A 12,928-nucleotide genomic window follows, 5' to 3' on the forward strand; every position below is an offset into this window, starting at 1 on the left:
CTCTGAACTCTAAAGCGACTGCTCTGACCTTCTCCCCTCTAGAAATATCCCAGCAGCCAAAGCCAAGCGTAGAAACTACTTTTATTTCTGATGTGGGTTGCAGGAGGGCCTTCGAGCCCCACTCACAGATCGGGTCCCCCCTGTGCAAGATGTTGTCCTGCCCCAAAGAGGCAGAGGTCAAAGCAGCAATAGTGCCACAATAATTGTCTCCAAGCCTTCAGGTTCTCAGATCACAAAGCTGGCCCTGGTCTGCATTGCATCAGCAAGGTCACTCCCTTGAAGGGAAGTCCTGCACCCACTGAAGTCAAGGAGAGTTTTGCCATTGACTCGAATGGGATCAGGTTCAAATGATGAAGCTGCAGTTGTTCATTCAGCCAATGTTACAGGTCCCTCGTGGCACACAAAAACTGTTGATGGACTCTTAGCAGCCAGTTTGAATTGGTGGGGGCGCTTCCTTATGGCTGGATGCTAGCTTACCTCCAGCTCTCCATTGTTTTGTTGTTGTTTTTGTTTTAAGGGCAGTGAATCTTACTGGGAAAGTGCCAAGTTAAAAGTTGTTCTTTTTAAGAACCAGCAAACAGAGAAACAAATCCCCTAGGTTTCTAACAACCCCTTGGTGCATTTAAGAGACTGGATGGTATTCATTGGGCTTTCTGTGCTATATTCAGCTCTTGGGGCGGGAGGGGGGGACAGATTAATCTATTTCACTTTTGTGTTCCACTCCGAAGTCCCAAATTAGTTTTTTGTTTGTGTCAAGTGCTGGTACAATCCCAGCACATCGGGACTGGCTAAAAAGGCAAACCCTGCTTTCACTGCCATTTATAAACTATAGCAGAAGTACAGGAACATCTGTGCACTTTTGCTACTGAAGAGAAAAGGTGAAAGAGGAGCCTCTGACCCTGGGGCCTGCAGCCAATCCAGTGTGCTTTCTGATTGCGTACTGATGGTCATTTACCATTGAGAGCTCCCCCCCCCCCCCTTGTACTGTCTCGGACGCTCCCTTCCTGGGAGATTTTCACACATGAAGGCCCCGATCCTACAGTCAGGTCCATGCTAGCAGATCAGACTGCGGAATTGGGGAGCCAAAATTTGGGGTTAAGCTCCCTGGGTCTGATTCTCAATTGCACTGCCATTTACACCAGGGAAAAGCATTGTCCATTTCGCCCAAATATAACCCACCACACAAGGTGATGGAGGTGTGATGGAGAATCAGGCCATGTATTCAGTGCAGGCTAACTGCAAGCTGGGCAATCCTGGGTTAGTCATCTCACAGTAACCCAGCTTCCTAGAGCACAGCCATACTATCTAGTACTGCACACTGCTGTCACACCCCACATCCACCCTGGCGCTGTGCATGGTTGAGAGAGATAATACAGATAGCTGGGCACTTCCTGGCTACATCTGTTTATATAGCAACCTGCATTGGTTCCTCCCCCAATGTCTTCCCTCCTGCAACCCATGTTCCTCCCTCCAAGTTCCATGCAGGTTGCTACACTTAAAACCAAATGCTGCCTAGTTTATATGTCTTAGTGCATGGAATCTAACCGACCTCTTAATTTCTTCCTTCCATTTTTAATTTTTTTTTAAACTTCTCCTTTCTTTGTAATCCACCATTACAATGACCATTTGATCTCTCTGCTTTCCATTGCTAACTGACTAGGTCATATTTCCCTTTGTTGAAATATCATGATCACATTGCTCTTTAAAAAACAAAATTGGGATTTTTTTAAACACTTTTTAAAAAATCATTTGGAATTTACACTTGAATTGCGGATGGTGGGGTTGTTGGTCTGGATTTTTTTTTTTTTTTTTTGATCCTTGGATGATGGAAATGCTCCCTTATCCTCTTCATCCTCATGGTCTGTTGTCTTTCTGCCTGCATTAGGTTGCCTGGAAGTGCTTCTGATCCGAATGATTCGGGCATTCAACCCTTTAAATAACACGGTGCTCTTCGAGGGGAAATACGGTGGCATGCAGATATTCAAGTCGCTTGGTAAGAGCTGGTTTGTTTGCTTTTGTCCTCATAGGGTGATGGGGGTGGATTTATGACTCTTCTTTAAAGCTTCTTCTGGTGAAAACACAGCAGTGAATCCTACAGGAAGGGTCCCAGTCACTGCATTAACTTCATGGCAAGGAGTAAGGGGGAGAGCATCAGAAGCACCTAGGGGATTTAGGAACACAATGAAAGTCACTGAGTCTTGTCCTCCTGTTTCCCCGTAACTGTCTAGTGCTTCTTTTTGCAGAATCCCATGGTATATATTCTCAGAGGCTGGCTAGCATATGGGACAATGGCTAATGGGCTCTAGGCTGTATTCTGACCCCAGCCTAGATTGGGTGCCTCCAGCTAATGGCTGGTTGTTCTTTGTGCCACAAGCTGATGGATCTCAGTTTGGGTCCTAGTGGACGTGTGCTAACAATGTGTAGGCCCCGATCCTGCAATGGGATCCACATGGGTGGTCCCTGTACCCATTGATTTCAATGGGCATTGGCAGCGGTGCAGGGCTTCCGCCTCGGTGCATGCCATTGCAGGGTCGGGAGCCATGCTGGCTTCCCTCGTTGGCAATCTCACAAACAGGTGGCAGAGGCCAAACCCCGCAGCCCTGAGAGGCAGTCCCTTCAGGTACATCAGCGGAGCAGTGTCCAGAAAAACCCATCTGCCGCTGCCCATGCTGCAGCGTGCTGGGGAAGGAGCCCTTTGTCCTCCGGGGCTGACTGCTCGGTGCACTAAACACAGTTAAGGGGAAATATTGTCCGTGGGCCACCCTTTGGCCTTGACTCCCCTCCCAGGATCTCCCACTGACGTCAGCAGCAGCATGGCTCCTGGGCAGCACCTGGTCCGACGGATGAGGCAGAAGGAGAAGGCACAACCCAAAGAGCCCTGAGTCCTCTCACCCATGGTAACTGCTTCTGTGCTGCTCCTAGGTCATGTCTGCTTCCTGGGATCTTCCCCTTCTCTCCCATTCTTTACTGGTGGGGAGGTTGGAGATAAACCACGACATTGGTCACTTCAAGTTCACCTGCTGCTTCTCTCTCATGTGCCCCGTAATGTTCAGTTTGTGGCTCCGCACCTAATTGCAAAGTTCCAGGAGCAAATGAAACGAGCTCTTTTGCAGTCATAGAATCATAGAAAATTAGGGTTGGAAGAGACTTCAGGAGGTCATCTAGTCCAACCCCCTGCTCAAAGCAGTCCTCTAGCATCTTCCATCTGTGGATCTCCAAGTACTTCGCAGACAGCCAGGCCTGATTCCCCATTCCCCTGCACACTCTGGCTGGGATTTTCGAAGATGCATCGGAGAGTTCAGTTACTGGGAGTTGGACGTTGAGCTCCCTTATGTGCCTATGCAAACCCCAGCCTGGATGGTCAATTAAACCCGTGGGTTTAAAATGCTACCGTTCTGATCTGATGTAGGGCAATGACAGATCGGGCCCTAGTTCTCTGATCCCTTAGACACCCTTACAAGGTTCAGATATCTCGGGATTATTTAACCCAACCCTGCAATGCCACTCCCTCTGAGGTAGAACAACCCCCAGCAACGCTACAGATCTTAGAGTGGGCAGTGAACAGCGCTGGCTCTGCCTGAACCCCCAGGAGAGGTTAGGGACACCAGGGACGTTGGACTTCAGCCAAGTCAGCATTGACACCCCAACTCTTGCAAAAAGTGCCAGGGGATCATTAGACAACTAATGCTGGGCAGGTCCGCGGAGTTAGAATCATTCAAAATAGAGCGCAGCGTCCCCCTGGGCTGCTAGTTCTGTTCTGGAGCAAATGGGGCAATATCACTTGCTGGAGCACAGCCATTCCGTGTCCTCGCAGGTCTCCCCGCCAGCTACTGATCTAGCCTGCACCTGCTTAACTTGGGGGAATTCACAGGGTCATAGCAAATAGGAGCGGGGAGGCAGATTATGAGCTGTCCTGGGCAATGGTACAGAAAGCCTGCAGCCGTACATCCTTGGGCTATAATCCCCAGGGGGAGAGGGGAAGACCTTCAGGGTGCTACAGAAAGTGGCACTGGGGCTCACTAGAGGGCGCTTTTCCCTTACTGGTCTCAGTGGCCCTGCAGGGTGCTGTGCGCTTCTTGCACGCCTGGTGAAGGGGTGGGTGGGTCTTGAAAGGCTGAATTCTCAGAAGAGCTAGTGCTGCAGAAGACATGTCCTATGTGGGGCTGAGCTCTTACTGGCTTTCCTGAGCTAGGCTGGGCCAGAACTTGGATGGGAGCTCGCCGGCTGTCCTTGGGCTGCTGTCAGAAGGGCATTTGCGGCTTGCATTGGGGAAGAACGCTTCTTGTCTTATTTCTACTAACAAAGAGGATGGGCTGGGGTATGAGCTCCAGCCATGTGGTGGTGGCGGCATTCACCCCAGTGCCTTTGGCTTGTGATGCAGGGATTCTTTTACTGAAGATCTGCTGGGTTCCTCGCCATTTGCCTGCTTAGTCTCCGGGAACCTTCTAAGTGACTCCCTTCCCCATCCTGCTTCAGGAGAGGAGCCCGGAGACTTGGCTGTCATTGTGAGCAGGAGTGGCCCTGTGTGGACAGAGGCAAATTTCTTGCAGTGAAGGGGTCTGCGGCATTGGGACGTAATGTGCTTCTCGTTCCCATGTCTTCTCTTTAGGCTGCGACGACCTTATCAATGCTGTCTTCGAGCTGGGGAGGAACCTGTGCCGGCTACAGCTCTCGGACGAGGAGATTGCGCTGTTCACTGCAGCCGTCCTACTCGCTCCAGGTAGGTGCAGAGGGGAACAGGTGAACGGCAATGTCCGTTCTGCATTCAAGGAGCTCGCAGAGCCACGAGCTCCAGGAGAGAGGGTTTTGGCTGTGATTCTGGGACGAGTTAACCCTAAACCTTATTAGAGAAATTGAAGACCCACTAGATCATTGTCAAGTGAAGCAAATGAAGTGCATGGATCTGAGCTGGCTGCTGATGGAGTCCATGGCAAAACTCCCCAGGGAGAGCAGGACTGAAGCGTGAGCTTCTGCTGCTTTTAGGGGTAGCAGAGGTAGCCCTCAAGGAGCAAAGCAGTTGCTTGGGAAGTTACTTGCATGTAGCATATCATTCAGCTCTTTGCTGGAGGAACTGAGCCCTTTAGTTGAAGAGGCTTGTACTAAACAGAAATCCCACTCCAAAATCCAGGGAGAGCTGCCTGACCTTCTTCAACTTTGCTCTCCTCTTTCAAGCCTCAATGCCTGGTATACAAGGGTAATTAACTCTCATTTGTCAGGGTGACTAATGAGAAACTAATGGCTGCTGGGGTCAGGAAATAACTGCCCTTGTACACAATTGGGCACTAATGGGGGCTAAACTGTTCTCAAGCATCAGGCATTCGCCACCAACAGAGCAGCATGTCAGACCAGCGTCCCAGTGGAAAATCCTTGTAACCTTAAATGCTGTACTGAGCGCCCCACCCACTCCCTTTTCTCCACTTCCCACCAGATCCAGGTCTGGAATTTGGAGCCCTCTCCAGCCAAGACACATCACTGGGGGTGGGAAATGACCACAAAGCAAAGTGTTGACCTGTAGCTCCCTGCATACGAAGGGCAGGAAAATCAGTTAAGGAAATCCCCCTCCCCCACAGCGTTGCCATGCTATGCAGGATTCAAATCCATTTCCCAGGGCTGACGTGAGTTTTGGCTATCAATTCGCAGATCGCCCTTGGCTCACGGAATCCAAGAAGGTGCAGAAGCTCCAGGACAAGATCTACATAGCCCTGCAGCATGAGATCCAGAAGAAACACTCCAGCGAGGATAAGCTCTCGAAGGTAATGGAGCTGACTGGGAGCAGCCAGGCGGAACAGGGGTGGAATTGCACTAAGGAAAAACAAGGGCTGAACGTCAAGGGGAAATGGTCCTGATACCGAAGACCGTTGTATTGTGGGATTGGCTCTCAGTGGGGGAGGGTAGCCTTACTCCTGGGGACATTTACAACTAAACTGGACAAAGCCCCTCGTGGATAGACCGTAGGGGTCCTCCTGCATTGGCTGGATTCACTAGGTCCTACGGGAATAGGTCTCACTCCATAAATGTTAAGGCCATTAGAATCTTCTAACCTGACTTTCTGCATAGCACAAGGCCTCTAGCATTGAGTGAAAGGGCTAACAGTGCTTCATCGAGGCTTTATTCTGGCATGACATACAGCCTGGGCTGGGAGGGGGCAGAGCATCACCACAGAGTTCTTCTCCCACAGCCTGGGGTGAGTTTTGTTGCTTAATTATAGTGGAACCTGCTGCAGGGACTGGCCAAGGAAGTTCTCCTCTCACTCAAGTGCAAGAGGCCTGTGTGTTAAGAACGGAGGGGTTACGGTTCGAGTACTAGGTGTGGGTGAGGTTTATGTATCAGCCATCTGTAGCGCAAGGGCTCATTTGTTACTCTTAGGATTGAGGGATTATGGTACCATCAGGCAGGCGCGACAGTGAGCAAGAGGGGGAACCTCAGCCTTGAATTTTCAGGGTGTTGAAAACCGGCCCAGCTGCTCCCTTTATTCTCCTAGGCATGGTTATCCAGGGGGAGCCAAATCATTTCCCCCTGAAAACAGCAAGCCCCTAGGATAGATGCATTGCACCGGTTCAAAACGGGGCTTGACCTGGTGCCTCTCAGCCCTGGTCCATTCCCAGGGGCAGTCACCCAGACACAGCACGCCATCTTCAAGGTTTCACGCTGCTGTCGCCGCATCACAGTCATGACACCACGCCACAGCTAGCAAAGCCCCATCCAGTGACCGCAAAGCTTGGGCATGACCGGTGCATAGCAATGCCGATCTCAAGCCCAAATCTCACTTCCTTCCCCTGCTTCTCTCCTCTGTAGTTGATTTCCAAGCTGCCCTTGATGAAAACCATCTGCAACCTGCACTTGGACAAGTTGGAGTTTTTCCGGATCCTGCATCCGGAGACAGCTGTGAACTTTCCGCCCCTGTACAAGGAAGTATTCAACTCGGAGCTCCAGTACAGCGACCCGCGAGAGAGCTAAGACTCGGAGCCGCCAGACCCTGTTTCGTTTCCCAAAGTCTGGAGAGGAACAGAAACATTGGGAGCCATGAGGAGGTTCATTTAACTCAAATAACCAAACCCGAGAGACCCTACGGGGTGAGGTGATCTGTCCCTCTGCCCACCTCCTCACTGTGGTTTGCAATAGCTCTTGAATGTAATGCACCTTGAAGGACAAGTGAACTTACTTTGCCATACCGGTGAAATGAATGTGAAACCTCCACTCCCTCGAGGAGACACTCCAGTACCGTACCAATACTTTTCCTTAATGCATGAATCACCATGGGGCACACACACACCCATGCAACACAGCAAAGGAGCCCAGCCGCCAGCACTCATCCCAGGACCAGCCCTTGTTCCCCTCTTGTTTCATATGTATTTGTTCATTTTAAATTAAATAAACACCCGAAAGATGGAATGAAAAAGGGGCAATACAGACTTGGTGGGATAGGTGGCTATCCAAAAACAGGCAGGGGTTGGGAAGAGAAATAAAGTCCGGAGTTGAATTGGACTGAAGCATGGGGGAAAAGAAGACAAAAATAGCATCTTACTCTTAATGTGCACTGGGGTTAATGACTACCCAAGGAGCAGGGGGACAGAACCAGGCCTGTAATGACTGGGCTGCTCTGTGGAAAACAGGGAAGTAGAAATTCAACATCGTATCTCCTTCTGAAGAATCTAGCAGGGTAAGTGTCCAAACCTAACCAGAAGGGATGCTTTAGTGGGGTCTGCACAGGGGTGGACTCCCTGTGATCAGTGATTTGAATGCAGGGTCAGCTGTTCCTCTCACCCCTCTGAATGCCATACATGTGAGTCTTTCAGGGAAGTCCCTGTCTGCCCTGTACAATCCCAGGCACTTTCTCTAAGAGAAGGGGTTTGCCGTTCTACCTGTGGCCAAATACCACTCTCCGGTTCCTGTGCAGTGCTGCTGTATACCCCGTGGTCCTCCCCGGAAGCAGCTGCATTTTAGAGGTGCTGTGTGTACATAGTGTCTGTGCTTTGGGGCGCCAAGCACCGCTGTCACTGTTGGTATTGTAAGCAGTCGTTCGTTCAAGCCACGGCTGCCGTATTTATTTATTTGTATAGAGTCCCCTTTTAAAGCTCTCCCATGAAATTCCCCATCTCAGATCAGGTCCGGTGACTTTTTCTTCTCCCTAACTGCATCCAGCGCTGCCATGTTAATCCTTCTTCTCCCAGAGGTGTAACCCACTCAGTGCAACCCACTCAGCTGGAAATGCAGTGTTACCAAGGCATCCCGGGCCTCCTTTGGTGCTGGTTCCCACACAAAGCCTTGTACCTCCCTGTAAGGGCAGTAAATGTTCTCGTTCTCCACTCAACATATGCTGCAAAGCGCGGAACCTACCAAGTGTAACAGTATTAGGAAAAAACAGAGCATGGGGCGCTCTCTGCCTGCTCTGTTCCTGGAGGTTGAATCATCCTTGACCCCATTTTTCAGGAGCTTTTAGCTTTTCGGATCCTGGCTTTTCCGATTCGCTCTCTGAGTTGAACAGAAATCAGGGTTCTCTCTGCAGTTGCTAAAAAGAGCCACTGAAAGTTACTAGGCGGGGATGGGGGCAGAGGTTATTATTCCCTCCTCTAGCATCTTCTCCTCCCCAGAGTTGCAGTTTTGGAAGAAGGTGATGCCTCTGAGGAAAAAGAGGGACTATACTTGTGCAATCATTTGGGTGGAGGGATACCATCTCCTTCCACGCTGAGGCACAGCCCATAGGTTAGTTATACTGCTGGAGAGATTAAACAGTCACCTGCTGTGGATTATTTTTTAGTTCCTGCTCCTGCTCCCATTGTTGTCAATGCCAAATCGTACAAGGAGAAAACCTGGTTGCCAGAGGAAGAGTGGTTCCTACTGATAAATAATCAAACTTCCAACTCCTTGCCCTTTTTCTTACTTATTCCTTACATAATTAACCCTCCCCCCCACCCTATAAGTCACCAAGAAGGTTTGAACCTACTATCTTCATATCTATAGTCCAGCCTGCTCCATCTCCTGAGGTGAACAAGTAACTCCATTAGCCAGCACTAGTCATTGGTTTTTCTTCTGCGTGTGGCCCAGCTCCTGGAGAGGAACATGCTTTGCACTTTTTCAGGCAAACCTCCCCATGGAGTCAGTGGGAACTCTGCCTGAATAAAGGTGGAGTAAAAATGGAATAAGAACTTGGGACTTTTATTTTTCCTTAAAGCCACCATACACAAACTAAAGCTGAACATTATTTCTTTTCTTGTTAATCACTGTTAGATGTCTGTAGTGGGGCATATCAGAATTCTCCACCTCCGTTTATGGCACTTTTCTCCACTGATGAGAAAGTTCCCAAATTCACTCATTTTTCAGAAGAAGGCTGCTGGCTTTCCCAGTAGCCCCTTTCAGTATTGAGTGCCATATATTGTTCTCCAAGGCAGCGTTAGCCAAGGTGGGGAAGTAATATTACTTTTTTTGCTACACCCTCCGATCTCAGAGCTTTGTGGACTTGAAAGTCAGTATTGCCTTTTTCATACATGGGGTTGTGCCTTTTAAAAACTCATTTCCGACAGCACCAATTGCTTATCGGCTATCTTCCTTGATGGAAGGCAGACCTTAGGGGGCTAGCAGAGCGAGGAAGGAATGTGTTTTGTTAAAGAGGTTTTTGTCAGTTTCTGCAAGAGGACAGAAATCCCTTTCTTAAAGGCAATAGCCACAGGTGTTCCGAAATGTTTGGGAAAAAAAGGCACAATTCCCCCTCCCATTTTGTGTCTTTGATGTTCTCCGGACAATGTGCACTAGGTTGAAAGTTGCCATTTTCATTTCATCAGCGAAAAGGCCAAGAGAGCACCTTAAATCTGGAAAGACTGAGCCCTCGCCACTGAAATTGCAATTTCCCTGCTTGCAACGCAGCGTATGTCAAATGGGAGAAATTTTTGATTCTGAGCAATAAAAGCCCACACAGAAATTTAAGGAAGAGACTGGAAACATAAGACATTGTAACCCAACCAGCACTTTTTTCTTTTTCTTTTTCTTTTTAAAGGCACCGAATTGTTGGTGAAATGAATTTTTTTTTTTAAATAAACCAGTTTGTCAAAACTCATGGAGTTTTGGCCCTTTTCTCAAGTGACATCAACCTCCAACAGCTGAACGAAAGTAGGGCATGCATGATTATTTAAAACAACCTGTTACAGCTGAGATCTTCAAAGCCACCTAGGGGATTTAGACATGTTGAAATTAATGGGAGTTGGGCATCTAACTCCTCTAGGTGCTGTTGCAAATCTCCACCTACATGTGTACCATATATACTTGCATATAAACTAACCCCTTGTATAAATCACTCCCTAATTTAGCACTGCAAAGCTCAGTGTCCCACATAGGCCAGTTTCCATATACTTTTGTTCTGGCTGCACTGTCTACCTCCACCCCCCACCCTAAGCTTTCCGAACCCTTATACACCTTTCCCTCTGCTTCTCCTCTCACCTTTGCCCTTTCTGTTCAATATTATTCCCAGTGTATTCAAGGGTAGTTTTGCCAGTGGGGCCTGATACGCCTAGCTGCTGAGCACCCTCATCTCCCACTGACTTGTATGCCACTTGCTCTGCACCTTGCGGGATTGGGCCCCAGGTTCAATCACTGTACTAGAGTGGCATAGGAGTGTGTCACCTACCTGCATTGTCTTGGCATTCTAACAGATGTAATGAATGCACCCCTTCCCCTATATGGGAAGGAAACTGGGACTTGCAGGGCCAAAAATAGGGACCTCTATTGCTTGAGCTAAAGGCTAAAGGCTGGTAGCAGTAATGGGCTCTTATCCACTTATGTGGGTAAGAGATTAGAGGCAAGGCCTGTAACATATGCTGTACCAATGGGGTATACATACATTTCTCAGTTTATATGCCAGTATACATGGTGGGCCTTAGTGTAAATGAGATTAAGGCCTTTTTACACCACTCTGGCAATATGAAGCGATCTTAAAGTGCAATTACGCACAGTTTAAGGCCCCTTTATGCTGTCAGACTGGATTAAATGAGGCTCAGTGTAAGTGGGAATCAGACCTGGTAGATACATGCACATATACACACACCAAGCTATATAAAGATAAGATCACAGGTAACATTTTCAAAAGTGCCTATGTGACTTAGGCACTTAAACATCTTTGAGGCTCTTGGTCTGAATACTACAGATTTTGGTGGAAATCGGACATCTACATCCCTTTGAGAATGGGGACTTAGGAACCTAAGTGCTGTTTTCAAAAGAAACTTGGGCACTTAGGAGCCTCTAACTTTCAATGAGTCTTAGGCTCCTATGTCATTTTTGACAATGACTCTTAAGGGCCTAAGTCAGGTGCTTTTGAAAATTTCACACCATATCTCTCTGACTCATAGCTCCATGCTGAGCAGGCTTTAGAGACTTGGATTGGTTTCATTCATTTGCTTTCCTTTTTTATTTAAAAAAAAAAAAGTTGAATTGCGGAACCAAACAAAAAGTGAGAACTCACTCTTTCCCAGATGAAGATCTAATATATATATGTGTGTGTATATATATATATATATATATATATATATATTAGTTTTATATGAACATTTAACTGAGTGTGTTTTTCCACCTCTAGACCCCTCACACTGTGTATAAAGAGAAGAAATGGCTAATATATATTCTTGAGAATGTTGGTGCAAAAGAGAAAATACAGAACATTGCAGTCAGTTTTATGTTATTTTTTATCTATATGAATGAAACGAAGAAATGCAAAGCATTTTTCCATCTAACACAACACACACACACCACCTCCACCACCACCACCACCACCTGTAGGTTCAGACAGGTTTTATGGAAATGTTTTACTTTTTAGACTTAGAAAAACACTTCTGTTCTCATTGAATGTCCTGTCTTGTAAGATTGTAATTTCTATTTTTTTAAAGGAAAAAAAAAATCTTAGAAAATAATGAAACTTCCTCTTATGAATTGGCCAGCTAGGAAGAGGTGGGTGGGGGAGGGGAAACGTTAATTTAAGGAGCGGGAGGGGACTTTGTTTGGATTTTTCATAAAAGTACTATAATGTATGGGGGCGACCTTTTAATGGGGTGGATTCTATAGAGATATAGATGTATATTGCACAAGATTTATGGAAAGAAAAATAAAATCTGTTTTACAGGAGGAAAATGTGTTGGAAGTATTGAATTTGACTCCTGTTTCTTAGCAGAAAGCCCAAAGCCCACTTGAATCCAGGGAGAGTCTTTTCATGGATTTCAAGGGGCTTTTTGGGACAGGTTGTCACTGAAGCCCCATTCACAAGGTACTCAATGCCTGACTTTAAGTACCTATGGAACTATTCACATGCTTACAGTTAGGCATATGCTTACGTGCCTGGTTGAATTGGCAAGTTGCCTGAGGGAAAGCGCTGAAGGAAAGTTGTACGTGGTGAGTTACTGTCCATTTCTGGTACCCACAATTCAAGAAGAATTTTGATAAATTGGAGAGAGACGAGAAGAGCCATGAGAAATATTAAAGGACTAGAAAACCTGCCTTAGAGTGACACATGCACGGAGCTCAACGTATTTAGCTTAACAAAGAGAAGACTAAGGAGTGACTTGATTACCGTCCTAAGTACCTGCCTGGGGAATAAATATTTAATAATGGGCTCTTCAATCTTTCAGAGATAGGTCCAATACAATCCAAGGGCTGGAAGTTGAAAGCCAGACAAATTCAGACAGGAAATAATGTGTATGTTTTTAATTAGCAGTTTACCAAGGGTCATGGTCTCCATCGCTGAAAATCAAGAGTGGCTGTTTTTCTAACAGATCTGCTCTAGGAATGATTTGGGGGCAGTTCTCTGGCCTGGGCTACGCAGGAAGTCAGACTTAGATGATCACAATCCTCCCTTAAAGAAAAGGAGTACTTGTGGCACCTTAGAGACTAACAAATTTATTAGAGCATAAGCTTTCGTGAGCTACAGCTCACTTCATCGGATGAGCTGCTG

The 12,928-nt window shown here is 47.3% G+C and overlaps 1 protein-coding gene across 1 annotated transcript in view; it reads left to right on the plus strand.

The window, feature by feature from the left end:
• The window catches only part of LOC119848330 (nuclear receptor ROR-beta-like), a 40,751-nt gene extending 33,352 nt beyond the window's left edge, over window positions 1-7,399 (plus strand). Inside the window, exons 7-10 of the mRNA XM_038384017.1 lie at window positions 1,886-1,993; window positions 4,610-4,720; window positions 5,641-5,753; window positions 6,796-7,399. Of these exons, the coding sequence (XP_038239945.1) occupies window positions 1,886-1,993; window positions 4,610-4,720; window positions 5,641-5,753; window positions 6,796-6,957 (494 nt within the window). The 3' untranslated portion in view covers window positions 6,958-7,399. The remainder of the gene's footprint in view (window positions 1-1,885; window positions 1,994-4,609; window positions 4,721-5,640; window positions 5,754-6,795) is intronic.
• Window positions 7,400-12,928: the final 5,529 nt, after the last annotated feature.

The sequence above is a fragment of the Dermochelys coriacea genome, chromosome 25 (genome assembly GCF_009764565.3).
Source record: "Dermochelys coriacea isolate rDerCor1 chromosome 25, rDerCor1.pri.v4, whole genome shotgun sequence".
Classification (NCBI taxonomy): Eukaryota; Metazoa; Chordata; order Testudines; family Dermochelyidae; genus Dermochelys; species Dermochelys coriacea.